Genomic DNA, 15,642 nt, shown 5'->3' on the forward strand with positions numbered 1-15,642 from the left:
TAAAAATATAAATAAATAAACAAAGGCCTGCATTCTTTTCACACTTCCACAAAATGTTCAGTACACTCCTGAGGGATTTACTGTAGGAACCACGTTTCTGTGAGCACCCTGCCCTATCTTTCCATCCCCATCTTGCATTCAACTATCCCACCCACCAGACCGAATAGATGAACCTTCAAATAGTGATTAAAAAAAAAATCACATGCCATAGACCTTACCAGCAAAGAAGGATCAATGTCCGGCAGTATACCAGGTGGTGGTCGACAGAGGAGAAGAGAGACTTCTGGAGATGTTCCCCTCAGAGCAGAGATGACCTCCTGTGGCCACAGTGGGATTCGTGATCAGACACAGAGCCCCGAGACTTGCAGGACTACCACAGCACGACTTCCACCACTAAGATACAAACCTGCTGGGATAAACCCTTTAGCGATGCCCCGTTCACTTTCAGAATGACGTCCCCAATTTCTATCTGGCCACTTTCTGCGGCAGGCTGCCCAGGGAAGAGCTTTTTCACCCTCACGATAGTCGAGCCCAGTTGCTCTGGGGTAAGGTTATCTTCACGGCAGAAGCTGAACCCAAGGCCCGAGCTATTCTTCAACAGCTTTACCTCAAATGTGTTTTCTGCAAAAGAAACATGAACTGATTATTTCCTACAGCATGCTGGCCACTACAACAAGCAGCTGGCACTCCAGACACGACAGTGCACGCTCTCCCCCTCGCAGGGTTCTGCTTAACTTCCACTTTACTGAACACAAGCGTCATCTGAAAGATCATTTAAAGAGGACAAAAAGCTGATCACGACTTCTCAGTCTGCTGGCTTGCCCTGACAACATCCACACTATACAGAAAGCCAGGGTGTCTCCAGAATACTGTTCCCTGGGACGTCCGTTAGGGAGCCTGTGAAAGCACAGAGTGGCCACCACCTTTATGGCCACTGATCAGACGGTGAAAGCAACAACCAGAGTTCCAGGCAGACAGGGTAAATCCCACGCAGGAAGACCAAAAACTATCTGCAGTGGTTTCCCCATCTGGGTAGGCTTCCCTCCCCCTTTACAGGTCTCCCTCAAGAGAAGCTGAGATATGCCAGCCTCTAGTCAGCTACACAAATCCCTCTTCTCCTCTCTTCATCCAGCTCTTGGTGTCTTCTCTCACCTAGACAGGAACAGCAGGACCTACAGGAGCTCTCAGTTATCTATGAGTATGTGCACCTCCCCTTAGCAGCACCAGAGATAGCAACACTCCTTTACTCCAACCTTACTACAGCCCCTGGCCTGAAAGGCTGGTGAAACTGGGAAACAACAAGGAACAGTGAGAAGGCAAACAGTTAGCAGCCACAAAACAAAGTTACAAAGGTGTGAAAGGAAATCTTAAAAACAAATGTGACAGCACAAAAAGGAAGAGACTGCATTACGTGCAGGGGCTCAGTATAGATTCCTACCGTCTCCTGTCTTTCTGTTCCACACAGGATTTGATGAAAAATATTATAAACACTAAAGGATGCTGTGAAAATTCAGACAATTTTCCTAAATGACCTGACCTGCAGTGACAAAGTTGTAATCTTTGGCATTTGTAGTTTTTGTCGCTGGTTTCTCCTGCGTCTCGCATTGCCCCGCCTGATTTGGAGGCGTACATTGGGGTGTTACCGGAGCGTGAAACTTGGACACTGAAAGCTGCCCTTTTTCCAACAGCAGATGCACCACCTAAAGAGAGAAAAAATTCTCCAGTTAACTGGCAACAGTCACGGAGACAGCACAGTCACAGAATCACAGAATCACAGAATGTTAGAGATTGGAAGGGACCTCGAAAGATCATCTAGTCCAATCCCCCTGCCGGAGCAGGACACCTAGATCAGATCACACAGGAACGCATCCAGGCGGGCTTTGAATGTCTCCAGAGAAGGAGACTCCACACCCTCTCTGGGCAGCCTGTTCCAGTGCTCTGTCACCCTCACTGTAAAGAAGTTTTTCCTCATACTCAAGCGGAACCTCCTATGTTCCAGCTTGAACCCATTGCCCCTTGTCCTATCACTAGATGTCACAGAGAAGAGCCTGGCTCTAAAGTACATGCTTCTTTCTAACTTGCTGGGTCCTAAGTTTTACAGCAGCAAATTTCATGGATGCTTCTCTCCCCCGTACATCCTCCATTTGTTCCTTATTTTAAGGGCTGTAAGCGACAACCTCCAAAATAAACCAAATGGATTTGTGAGATACTTGCCAACACAGCGTGAGAAAGGGTTTTTTTTTCCAATAAGGCTGTGAGGGGGTTAAGAAGTGTCAAAGACAACATCATTTTCACATGCACACAGAGTATGTGTACATGGAGCCCTTGTCTCCCCAGCGGTTCACCCCGCCTGCAGCACGCTGGAGCTGCCTTCCAACCGGTGCACCTGGGCATCCTTCCCATGAAAGCCAGGGACAAGGAGAAACCAATTCCATGCAGACCTCTCACCCGCACAGGGAGCCAGAATTTCACTGGGGTGGGCAGTGAGAAGCAGGCGTGGGAAGCCAAGGATTCTAAGAACACACATCTAGAACAACCAGGGCACTGGAGAAAACTCCTGTCTTCAGGTTCCTTGACCTCTTTTCACTCCTGACTAGCTGCTTTACTACAGACAGGAGTAGAACCAGCAGCTGCTTACCTGCCCGGTGTTTCTCAGCATTTCAACGGCCTCCTTATGGGTAGCACCTTCCAGACTAATGCCATTGACAGAGAGCACACGGTCACCTACAAACGATCAATAATTTAAGTGAGCAGAACATCATTATAAAATGTATATGATGCACAGAAACCTTCACATTCCAGCTAACAAGGAGAGTTGTTACAGCAAATTCTCCCTCTCCTCCATGCTCTGAGTCAAGGAGAGACTTTTGCAACTGAACTATTCTGGGATAACCCTCTGTCAAAACCAGCGTTAACCATCAGAATGATGGTCCACCACAAAGCTCAGAGTCTTTATTAAAAACAAATCTTAGTCTAGAGTGGGAATTCTCCCTTCAGTAAAGAATGCAGCCTGGCTTACAAACAAGACAAGCAGTAACAATCACAGTGATTTTCTGTACTGAGTTGCCCAGCATGCCAAGCCAGAAGGCCACAAATAATACAAAGGCCTTTCTCCCCATGGCTGGAACAGAGAAGTGTTTTCCAGTAACACAGGCTGCATTAGGAAAATAAATAAAAAAAAAATAATTCCTGCAGCCTATCTCCTATTTTTCCCCTCCACAATCTCAGCAGTTTTCTATTGATTCTGCAGTTGTTCTACACTTTTTTTTTTTTAATCTTCACCTGCAGAATTATCAAGGCAATATTTAAAATGACAACTGCAAATGCAGTAGCTTAGAAAAACAGCTCTTCTTTCCAGGGAAAAAGGTGCAATGAAAAGAGGCAAACGGTATTCCTAGCTTCTAGGCCACACTGTATCCTTCAAGTCCACCACAGATAGTTATTTGCCCTTCTTTCACATGAAGAATCCCAAATGAAAGAAGCGAAATATTACCTTTTTCTATCCTGCCATCTGCTTCAGCTGCTCCCTTAGGAATAATTGCTTTCACATAAATACCACCATGCCTTATGCTAGTATTTACACCACCCTAAAAGGAAAGCAAAAATAGGATTGGTTAGTCTTTTTTGCAGTTAGAATACTTAGTAATTAAACACAGTGTCACACAAGGAAAACTGTACTCAGGAAGCACTTGGGCTACTGACATGTGAAAGGAAGAGCTGAACTATCAAACCTGAAATGTCACACAAAGCATGTGTTCACAGTCACGCAATTCATCACCAATGAAGTTGGGGTGGGAAGGCTGTAAAAACACGATACATCACAACGCAAATGCAGCCAAATGGAACAAATGTCCTTCAGCAGAAACATGTCTGCGCTACGCTGGACTTTCCATGCTTGCATGCAGAGCAAAGCTCAGGTGGGCGAGAGCAGAGCATGCATCCAGAGCCAAAGCAGAAGATGCATACCCATGCAGTGTCCTGCTCTCTGTCCTACTCACTCCACCCTCTCTCATCTAACAGGAAACTAAGGAGTGCTGCTTTCTCGCAGCTCGTACAAGTTGGAAGGTGTAAGCTGAAAACACCTGCTGCAGCTCAAATGGCATTGGTTTGGAGGACCTCAGCCGTCCTGCTCAGTGCAGGGGGGCTGGACTAGATGACCTTGAAAGGTCCCTTCCGACCCAAACTGTTCCACGATTCTGGCTCACAGACAGCTACTGTTGCGCTGTCAGTGCTTCTCCACCAACTCAGAGGGAAGAGGGAGACCAGCAGCGTATTAACATCCACTCCTAGAGCACACGGTACGACGTGAAAATGTAAAGCACAGAGGGAATGGTACACCTCTGCTGTAACGCAAGGGGCAGAACGGAGGCTGAAAATGTCAACTGCGATGAAGATACCACTTGGTCAACCTTTAAGAGGAATCTTTGTGTTGGTTGGCATCTTCTAATGTTTTCTACAAAGCCAAGGCGTGAATACAGCAGGCTTGATGCTATTCAACAACCAGCTCCCGTTGAACCTTGGTTCCTCCAGCTGTCTCAAGTTATAAGCTTGACAAAGCAATACGTCTTTGAATAGACTGGGATGCTAAAATAATTGAATTTCATTCTGCTCCTTTGATGATAGCAGCAATATAAGAAAACAGTGCTAGTCTTGTGAATTGGCACTCCATGCCTATCCGAGTGGCCACACTTGGGAAAAGGCCAATTTAGTTTTAGGTACAAACAGCCAGTGAAAGCCAGCAGTTTTGAACTACAGCTAGTAACTGCCCTCTATTGTTATAATTTGAGCAGCTTTTCCTTATTCAAATTATCGTGTAATCTGGGAATCAACCAACCAGAGATAATATTTGAATATTAAAACACTAAAATGTATTTTTGAACACAATACAAGAGCAGGAACAGTGAAAAAATGTGTGCATCTCGGTTATAGATAGCTTTCTTCTTCCCTAAAGTGCCTCTCTGCAGTGTGGCAGGCCCTAAATGTAAACTACCTTCAAAATTTTAATGAGTCCATTAAAAATACATTTTTGTCTTGTATTGCAAGAAGGCAGTGGCAACCAGGCCTTATTTGGATTTAAGTTTGTTTTTTTTGTTTTCTGCTTTTTATCTAGCAGAGGGAGAACACTGAGCACAGGATATTTGTGTGGATGTGCAGAGATACTCTTAAGTAACACTACCTCTTCCACAGCCTCCAATGCCAGTCAGGGAAGGTCTTATTTGTCTACTTGCCACATTATTAAATAGCAAGGGACAAACACTATCTTGCTGTTCGTACTCACAAAGCAGCGTCTGTGATAAGATTCTATTAAGACTTTGGGGGTCGTCCACCATAAAATGCCAAGAGTTACTCAAATGGGACATGACAAAAAAGAAGGGATTTAAAATATTATTCCAGCTTTGGTAAGATTAATCACACATCACTAAAACTATATACTTAACAATGACTCCAGAAAATATTTTGCTTCCTTGTACTTTAGCAAATTAATGGGTTGCTGGGAGTAGAGAAAAAGAGAAAACATCTAAAAACCTTGTCAAACAGTACCGTGACACTTATTCCCAAGCCGTTATCTTTTTTGGCTAGTTCAACCTCAAAGATATCTCCAGGTTTAAGAAGTGTTGCAGTAACCTTTTTAGAATTCATTTTGTTTGCTGTATTCGCTGAGAAGGATTCCTTTATTAAAAAAAAAAAAGAAAAAAGAAACAAACAAAACAAAAAGAGAGAATTATTTGCCATTAGAACAGAAGTTTACATTTAAGACCCTAAAGGATGTGTTTTTTGAGTCAGATGCGGCCAAAAGGAGTTCACATGGGAAAGTACTGATTAATAAGACTCATAAGGCTCATGGCTTTAATTTTCCATTGCTGCAGCTGAGCAGGTTTAGCACAGCAATATGCTCAGCCTTCAGCAGCTGAGTCTTTATTGCCAGAATGAGCTGGTCACAGAACACAGACACTTCAGCATGACAGCAGCCTAGGGCTGTTGGATTATTTTGCAGGAGCAGCCAAAACTTCATTGAATAATCTCCATCAGCTGAAAAGAGCAACCGCTGCAAATCAGGAACTAGTTTGTCCTTGCCGTTGTCTGCTTTTGGCAAGGGGAAGCAGCAAGGTGTGTCTGTTCAGAGCTCACCGCTGCGCTTCACTGCACAAAAGCAGTTCTCCATGGATTAGACCAACCCCGAAAGACAACAAGCTCTGCTGCCACCTATTCCAGAGGCATCACTACTACTTTGATCTCATCCAGGAAAAACTGGATTTATCTGACAGGTGAATAAAGTCACCTCCAGCGGTGCTCACTGGACTGTGATCATATCGGACAAAGCCACAGTACTGGAGGAGGTTTTCTACAGAACCAACAAGTGCACCACACGTTCATCCCGAAGCAGAATCTGCCTCTAATCAGGCACACCCATCTCAGGACATTGGGAAGTTCTTTCAAGTTACGGGAGCGATTTTCTCCATTTATTTTGAACAGAATCACCAAACTTTCAGAAATTAGCTATTAGAGTTTGCCATGACAAGGATAAGCTGCAGGCTAGGCTGTCCTTCACCCACACCCTTTCACATTATTCACACCCACATTCAGCTACTTCCCTACCACTATTATACCCATGGGAAACATTCCTATGAAATACACTGTGCCTTTTTAGCTGGCTGTTGCTCCTGACTGCTGGAATAAGTTGCTTCATCCATGTCAGAATCGCCTCGGTCAGAATATTCCACAGGCTCCACTACTCCAGGCCTTCTATTTTTCACTCGAGTACTGTCAGATGAGGATCTTCTCTTCTCGTTCATTTTAGAAAGCCCAGACTGGGAATCACTGTAATGTTGAGGATCCTGCTGGGCTCTACCACTTGCCCGTTTGCCAAAGAAGCCGGCTGTCTGGCTCTGAGACAGGCTGGCGCTCTCAGTTCTGGAGTCCTGGGAGCTCATGCTTCCCTCTCGCTTGCCTCCTGACAAACCACACAAACTCCCTGAGCCAGGCCTCTGGTGACCATGGGACCGGTTGTGTTCTTCTGAAGAGGACTCTGCCTCGTTGTCCTGCACCGATGACGGCCTCCTTGAATAACCCTTGGTTCCATTACTGACGTGTGCAGCATTAGATGATGCTGAAAACCAGAAGACAAGACAGTCACCAGTAGCTGGTAACATATTAGAAAAAATGTCTTCCCTGCAAGAGTGATGAGGCATTGGAACAGGCTGCCCAGGGCAGTGGTGGAGTCACCATCCCTGGAGGGGGTCAAGAAACGTGTAGATGTGGTGCTTGGGGACATGGGTTAGTGGGTTGGGTGGTGTTGGGTTGATGGTTGGACTTGATGATCCTTGAGGTCTTTGCCAACCTGAATGATTCTACGATTCTACGAAATTACTTGGCTTACAACCATGTAAGGTTTTACCCGTTCCTATCAGACAGAACACTTTCTGTTTAGGATGCAGACAGTGCATCCTCACTACAGGCAACTGTAACACACTTTGTTCCGTCTCAGAACACAATTTCAAGCATATACCACCTTAGAGAAGCGACTGCAGGCAGGGTGGTGTTTTACAGCTATTTCAGCTGCTTAGATTAGTGATTTTAAGGAAACACTGAAAGTACTTTACAACAAGCGCTAGAGAAGGCAGAGTGCTCAAACTCAAAGAACAACTCTTTAATAATAAGGAATATTTCTCTCCCTACCTTTGGACAGCTTGTCCTTGGGTTGAGAGATAACAAGTGTCACGTCTTCAGGTGCATTCTCCAAAATTTCTAACGCTGCAGAGTGGCTGACGCCTTCTAAACTTGTGCTGTTCACAGAGATTAGTCGGTGTCCTGCACAAAAGGGTTTGTTCAGATACAATCTAACATCTACATTTTTATCCATCAGTGGGAATGCAGAATATACATCTGAAAATCTCTACACAATGCATGGATTAAAAATCACTAAAATTCAAGTGATGCTGGAATAGGAAACCCTAATCATTCAAAAAACCCCAAAACCAAAGACAAACACCAAGAACCGGTTACGAATATTTCCTCTTTTTAAATCTGCGAACCTTTCCATACTAGATATATTCCTGACTTTTGTTACCCATTTCCACCCTCTCTTCTGCTCTAAAAAAAACGGATTAAAAAAAAAAAAAGGAAAAAGCGAAATAAGCAATATGCAGTTCAGTTCAAGGCACAGAATAAAAGGGGGGGTGGGGGAGAAGCAGATATTAAATAAAATAAATTTTGGTGGGGCTTTTTTTTTTTTTTCCTACAGTAGTCATTTGGTTACATTCACTTTTTCCAAAAATCAGAGTATGGATTTGGAGCTTTAAAAAAAAAAAAAACGAAATTACAAAGCATCCATCAAGGGACAATAGCAAATAAAGCCCTTATCTTTCTACCTAACTTGATTTTTCTCCTACTTCAAGCTTTGTAATTTTTACTTTGATTCAAATGATTTTTGTTTCCATATAGCTTAACAAAGAAGTATCACCAGTTTTCAGCTATTGTCCAGAAGTTAACTGAGGGTCAGCATTTGTCAGGGACTGACACGTGCAGCCACAGATGGAAATGGTACTACATCCGTGTTTCGCCTTTTCTTTCATGTGCACACCTCTTATTTAGGCTATTCACCTGGTTTTAGAGATCCTTCCAAATCAGCTGGCCCTCCAGGAGTGACTGAGTGAATGAAAATTCCCAGATCAAGTTTCCCCGTCTTCTCTCCGCCAACTATTTGAAAGCCTATTAAAAAAGGTCCAAAGCAGGGAAAAGTGTCAGTGATCAGAGCAGAACTTAACACAATACAAGTCTGTATTTCAGAACGGACAAAAACCTAGTAATTCAAATAAATGTAAAGTAAAAAAACTCTAGACATCTCAAAGAAGTCTACATGAAAGTAAACGGTAAAGCCTTTTTGACTTAAGCGTTATTGCCTTCTCTATTTTTGAGCAAGTGATTCAGACCTTGTCTAGCTGGCTTCCCAGAAAACTCCAGCAAAGCCTACAGAAGACGACTATGGCACAGGAACACGCACAAACACGTGACGTTAAATGTACATTTGCTGACCAAATGAAATGTATTTTCTCCTACTAAAAAACTTCTGGTTTTCTCCATTGTTAGATGCTTCACCTGAACGTCTGACCTTGGTCTTAAGAACAGAATTTTTCAAACCCATGTTTTCTTTTGAAGCTTCTAATCTATTTCTGCTAATTCTGCCATGTAAACCTGGCCAGAAAAAAGAAGAAAAAAAAAAAAAAAAGAAGGTATCAGGTCATCTTTGTTCTAGCTAAAACAGCAAAGTACCACCAACTGCATGGGGAAGAAAGAGAAGAAAGGGTGCATTTCATATGAATTTCTTTCCTCTTTGGTCATCTCGTGAGGTACTGTGCAGGGTAAACACTAAATATTATTGTCTTGTAGGCTTTCCCAGTCTTTCAAATTTACACAACAGTCTTATTTTGAATGACAGACACTTCAGAGAGCCTCCCTAAAGCACAATACTGACACCAAATTATTCATTTCTTACACAGGGGAAAAAAATATGTGAGTTTATGAAAAAACTCAGCGGCAGAAGAAGGCATGGAATGCAAATATCTTGTCTTCCAGCCTCCTTAAACCTCAAATTAGTGTTCCATCTGATGATACTTTAAGAGTAAGAAAAGCTGGCCACAATTAGCTCATAATGGCTTTATTTTGCCTTTTTTTTTTTTTTGCGTCAAGCCTTCAAGGTGTCCCAGCTGCAAGGTGCCCACATAGACAAAAATCTTGTATCTGAACAGAGATAAACTGTAAACGCCAACTTTTAGGATGGCTAGTACACAACATAAATATTACCCTACTCTCATAATATGGAAAAACCAAGAGGCAAACCTGCCTAATGTCACTCAACAAATCAGTAGCAGGCGCTATCACGTAAGTCCAGGCTTCAGCATCTTAAATGCCTTAGAAATCCAGGTACTGTACGCACTGCTCTCCTCTGTCCCCCAGCCAACACTTAAATACAGACCAGAAAACTATTTTGGTTTTTGCTTCTAGGAGCATACTGCAGAACAACAATTTGAAAGCCACTTACCTAAGCCAAATTTTTCATCCTTTTTCAAGTTCACCAAAGTGATCTCTCTTTCTGGCGAGGCGATTCTGCTCTGTGGTGTTTGCAGAGAGTCCACTGAAAAGCCAACATTTCATCATCAGACACTACCTGATTGCCCATCCGCATCCCTCCAGGTTTGCTTTGAAGTCCTATTCCATTTAAAAAGATTACTTCTCTGACAACCTGAAAAGCTGTTCTCAAGTAGTGGGACCAACTTTCACCTTCCAAGCCATGTCCAAATGTAAGAAAACTTCTATTCCTCCTAAGAAAAGCACCTAGTGTAGTCTCGTGGAATCACAACACAATTGAGCCCCAAAATCCTCCAATTTACTTGTCTCAGTTCAGCGAAGTGTTTAGATCCGTGTTTACATGCTCTGCTCAGGGAGGCAGGACTTAAGCACACTGGGAAAAGTGAAAGTAAGGTTTATTATATGAAGTTACTAAAAGGTTACTCAGTGAGTCCTCTTAAAGGCGGTCCTTCATTAAAAAACCACCAATGTTAGACACATCTGCTAAACCCTATCTTGTTTAAATTGATTTCCTCATTCGCCACTCCACAGGCTGCTGATCCTGCCTCTTCCAAAACCTGAAAACCCTCACAAGAGATTTATGTGGCTCCTGAAGGTTCCCAACAGGCTGAAGTAGACCCAGGCACTCAGGAGACAGAAGCAGCATGATTTAGGAGAAAGAAAAAAAAAAAAAATCTCCTGAAACTTCAGGAAATGCCAACCTACTCTAAGTCTGAACTCATGAATTTGCTGCCTGGGGAAGCCAGAACTCCTCTGATCTGGAGTGCCTGACATACCTGTGCCCTAAGTGGAACATGCCATTCCCCAACAGCAGAAACCTGCTGAGCTCTGCATACTGGTACAAGCAGAAAACACTGGTGCAAGAGAGTGCAACAGACTGCACCACCTGGAAACGGAATTTTTTTCTCCCACAAAACCAAGTCAAACCTAAAAAGAACTAAACAGAAAACACAGTCTTCTCGGGCTCTACAGAACCAGTAATCTTACCAGTAAGGGGAATGAGCTTGGAAGAGCATGGTATGGCAGGGAACAGCACCCTTCAGGTCCCAAACTAAACAGAGACTATTCATATACGACAAATATTACATATAGATTGTCTCACCCAAGAAGCAATCAAAAAGAAATATTAGGAGTTGTATTTAGAAAAAGGTCGTGTCCAACTAACTGGCAGAGGTATTTGATTTAAGAATAGTGAAGAAACAGGACAGGTGGAACAGTGAAGCACTTGACAAATGCTTCCCACACTGACTGAATTGATTCTATATATCATATACATAAATATATCATATACCATATGATTTATCAACTTACCACTCTCTTTTAACAGCGTCGATGATGGAAGATTTCCGGAAGTATTCATGCTAACTCCTGCAACACAAATGCAAATATTAGACACTCTTACCTGTTTTTTTAAATGAGAAAACTACCAAGAACTAGAAGTATTCACGCTAACTCCTGCAACACAAACGCAAATATTAGACACTCTTACCTATTTTTTTAAATGAGAAAACTACCAAGAACTATTTGAGACTTTACACGGTATACACTAGCTCATTCACAATATCAGACTACCTACTTATTTTACAAATACATAAACACTAAAGCGTTTGAATTAGAAAATCCGAATTACTTAGATACTTTGGTGGTAGCTGAAGGTTCAGACAGATGGCAGCTCATGCAAAGGCAAAGAATTAAAGGACAGACATTTGGCCTTTACAGCCACTGTTAACTTCAGCTAAAATTCATCTGTCTAACTTCATAAACCAACACAGCAGGAGTCCTGTAAGTTTTTGTACGGTAACAAATAAGTTGGTGCAGTACAAAGTAATTTGAACCAAGTTTTTCTATTTCAATTGGTTTGCATACAGAATTTTCTTTGTAATGATCAATGCCAAGCAAATACGGCCATACTTTAAAGAGGATAAAATAATACATGTACTAAGTTATGGGAGTAAGATAATTCCAGCTTCTTAGCAAAGCAGTCCTGGCCTTTTCCAAACCTCTGAACCCTGAACTTCCAGCTCATGAATTTCATCATGCAAAGCATGTGTGTCCCCCAGCACAGGGAATGCGATGCAGCACGACTCTCCGACGTGTAGCTAAGATCCTTACCAGAATCGCTGCCCAGAAGATTATGGGTAAGCACATGATAACATTAATATTTTAATATTAAGAAAAAGCAAAGCAATAAAAGCAAGCGAAGGCTGCAAATGCTTCAGTCATTGGAGTTTCCTTTATTGTAAAAGGGAACCTCCTATAACCAGAAACTGATGACACAGATATTAAAAATTAATGTACAATTACCCAATGTGCAAGTTTAAGTCTATTCAGCTGCTCTGAAACTTTTTTTAAATTTTATGTGAAGTCTGTATTTTTGCTGCCCACTAAGACTATTTGTGTGCAATCCAACCCTCACCAAGAAAATGGAGTAAGTACATCTAGCTTAGCTCGTTACAAGAGTATTTTTTGTGAAACAGCCAATGCACTGCAAAATTGTACCTAATTTATTATATCCAAGTGAGACCAAACCAAAAGAACTGTGCAGTTCCTGCTTAGAGGTACTAGCCAAGAGCCAGCTTATGCCAAACTGAGTCCACTTCCAAAAATTGCTCCCATCACCCTTTCCTCTGAGAACACTTTAAGAAAGTTCAAGCTTGACAAACAGATTGTGTAGACTAGCAAATTATTAAAAGATCCATACAATAAAATGGCACGCTGACGTGACAAGCTGTAAGACATTTTCTGGAACAGCTTTTACTGTCGAGAACTAATAGTTTGCACACTGGTGTACAAACTGGTATGTCCAAAGAGGATTTTTTTGATTCACTGCAACAATTATACAGGAACAAAAGGTAATTGACCTGGATTACTTTAATATTTGATACTCTGTTCCCTTTTTCAAATCAAAATATTACCATCAGTTAATAAATACACCAAACTGCTATACCCAAAGCAATCTGAGAGGTTAGTAAGTAAATATAGTAATAATATTTTTTGCAAGCTGACCTACAACATAGGCTTGACCGGTATCTTCAATGGATGATGAGTCGGATTCATTTTTCTTTCTTTCAGGGCTTCTACTTAAACCTGCATGAGATTTTGAACTTAAAGGGGAGAAGGAGAGAAGGGGAACCAGACAGAGGGAAGAAGAAGTTGGGAGAGGGAAGGATCAATGTAATAAAATCATGGTATGAATAATAAATCAAAACTGATGCAAAATGTACATTGACTGTACACAAAGATATCGCAGGGCGGTCAGAGAGACTCTTACTTGCTCAGTTTTAACGCTCCCGCTGCTGGTCCAGTATCAAATTTTGGCATTTGCTGAAAGACTCGGCCCATTACCTCTTCTATTTTTTGGGGGGAAGAGTCCAAAGCAGTAACATTTTTCCTTGGGGGGTAAACCGAGATGTGGCTCTGACTCAGATCGTGAAATGACTTGCTCATAACCCTGGGTCTTTCCTCCCATGGAGTCTTCTCATTCTTGTCCTTTGAAGGGCCAGGAAGCGGTTGAAAGAGTGAGAGCTCGGAGCAGGACAGCCTCTTCAGAATCTCTGCTTGAACGGACAGAGGTCTAACGGCAAGTCGGTTCAAAGTGCTGCTGGCCAGGCTACCAGTGCTGATGGCTCGTCCCATGTTGAAACCTTTGACAGACTCCGCATGAAGGTTTAGGCTCCTAAATGAAGCCCTTTCTGTGGATTTTTTTTTTTTTTAAAACAGAAAACAAACAAGTTCAGGTTATACAGCAGAGCTAGTATGACTTCCCCGCGTAAAGCACCCATTTTAAACAACTGGCGCACACAAAGCGTATTTTCTCTAGATGCTCTGAAGTACGTACCGTCATCAGATACATATAGACAATCACAATGTAAGTTTGCTCAGGAAGCAAAGTTTGGAGTTCATGATATTACATTAACATGACCATCTACTACACTGAAGCCCAAAAACACAGAACAGCAGAATATTTATCCCCTTATTAGTATGAAGAATCATATTCCCCGTTAAACTGTTGTGCCTTATAGACGGGCACATCACCTCTTTCTGCAAAGCAAATAATATCCTCAAGACAAGTGACTTGGAAGACTACACCTTCTCTAACGTGCTCATACAAGTCTTTCCCGGAATGTTAACAAATAGGGCTCTCCCACTCCTACACCATCAGATCCTACCCAACCTTCATCCAACCATGGCTTGGTTTTCTTTGTGCGAGTCCCTGACACACTCACAGTCCAGCTGCAGCATCTCTGCCTGGTTCACTCAGGTACACTCAGGGACCTCCCCTGCCAGAAACATCCTGAATATTTTAGCGCAGAACAGAACAGAAAAGTGTTGACTGGGCTTTGCCAGACTTTTTGACTCCTGACCTAGGATTCCCTTAAGCAGCAGAGAGAAACTGGTTTGGGATTGTAATTAAATGACTGTCAGCTGAGTCGTGGGAACTGTCTGGGTGGATGTTCTGAGCTGAAAGCAAATGGAAGATAATACAACTAAGCCTAACCCCCTCGGAACTCAGAGCAAAGCTGAGCAGGACTCATTTCTGTTAGTCTGACTGCCTCCTAAGGCTAGCAGTTACGTTCCTGTGGCTTGGCTTTCACGCAGAAACTTGATAAGCTGCGGCAACATGTCTGCTGGTTAGAGCCTTTAAAGGAAACCACGTCATCTGAACCCTTCACAAACTTCACTGATGTCTTGGAGTCAGTTCACAGGCAAGACTGAGGAAAAGCAATCCTCAACTGCCTAGGTATTTCTGACTTCGGGTTAACTAGTGTTTTTTTAAACTCTACGTACACCTACACTACTTCTTGGTATGCATCATGCCTCAGCTTTACTAAATGCTGAAGTATTCACCGTTAAACAGCATACCTGGCAAACACAACCTCAGCACCGCCACTCCAAAAGACATTCCTTCCTCCAATACCTAGGGCAGGAATTAACTGCAACAGGAACTCACACTTTCTCTAGAATAGGCATATGGATTGAGAAGATTTAGTTGTGGAAGGTATTCTTTTGTCCTTTTTAAAGGTGAATTAGTATACAACTACTACTTCCCCACCCACACCAAATACCTCCTCTAGCCGTAGCCACCAGACAGAGCAGATGAGCTGCAGAAGAACGGTTTTGCTGAATCAGACCAAAAAAATCCACAAATATCATTTTCCTGACATTGACAGAAGCTATCAATGACACCTGCTCTTGTCGTGTTCCCATCCTGGAGAAGGCTAACTTCATAAAATATTCTCAGATCTCTTCTCTTGACATCGTAATTACCGTCTGCAACCAGCAAACAGGATTTCCCTATGAACTTCAGATCACAGAATCACAGAATGGTTTGGGTTAGAAGGGACCTTAGAGACCATCCAGTTCCACCCCCTGCCATGGGCAGGGACACCTCCCACTGTCCCAGGGTGCTCAAAGCCTCATCCAGCCTGGCCTTGCACCCCTCCAGGGATGGGGCATCCACAGCTTCTCTGGGCAACCTGGGCCACTGCCTCACCCCCCGCACAGGAAAACATTTCTTCCTCACATCTCATCTCCATCTCCCCTCTTTCAGCTTAT

The 15,642-nt window shown here is 42.8% G+C and overlaps 1 protein-coding gene across 1 annotated transcript in view; it reads right to left on the bottom strand.

Annotated features, from left to right (window-relative positions):
* PTPN13 (protein tyrosine phosphatase, non-receptor type 13 (APO-1/CD95 (Fas)-associated phosphatase)) overlaps positions 1-15,642 on the bottom strand; it is a gene marked incomplete at its 5' end in the record, with an annotated part of 38,510 nt that overhangs the window by 18,620 nt on the left and 4,248 nt on the right. Inside the window, 13 exons of the mRNA XM_010074174.1 lie at positions 219-317; positions 407-621; positions 1,538-1,700; positions 2,639-2,724; positions 3,494-3,587; positions 5,527-5,670; positions 6,642-7,108; positions 7,678-7,809; positions 8,602-8,709; positions 10,040-10,132; positions 11,398-11,454; positions 13,093-13,190; positions 13,358-13,778. Of these exons, the coding sequence (XP_010072476.1) occupies positions 219-317; positions 407-621; positions 1,538-1,700; positions 2,639-2,724; positions 3,494-3,587; positions 5,527-5,670; positions 6,642-7,108; positions 7,678-7,809; positions 8,602-8,709; positions 10,040-10,132; positions 11,398-11,454; positions 13,093-13,190; positions 13,358-13,778 (2,177 nt within the window). The remainder of the gene's footprint in view (positions 1-218; positions 318-406; positions 622-1,537; positions 1,701-2,638; positions 2,725-3,493; positions 3,588-5,526; positions 5,671-6,641; positions 7,109-7,677; positions 7,810-8,601; positions 8,710-10,039; positions 10,133-11,397; positions 11,455-13,092; positions 13,191-13,357; positions 13,779-15,642) is intronic.

Source organism: Pterocles gutturalis, unplaced genomic scaffold (assembly GCF_000699245.1).
Source record: "Pterocles gutturalis isolate BGI_N339 unplaced genomic scaffold, ASM69924v1 scaffold7302, whole genome shotgun sequence".
Lineage (NCBI taxonomy): Eukaryota > Metazoa > Chordata > Aves > Pterocliformes > Pteroclidae > Pterocles > Pterocles gutturalis.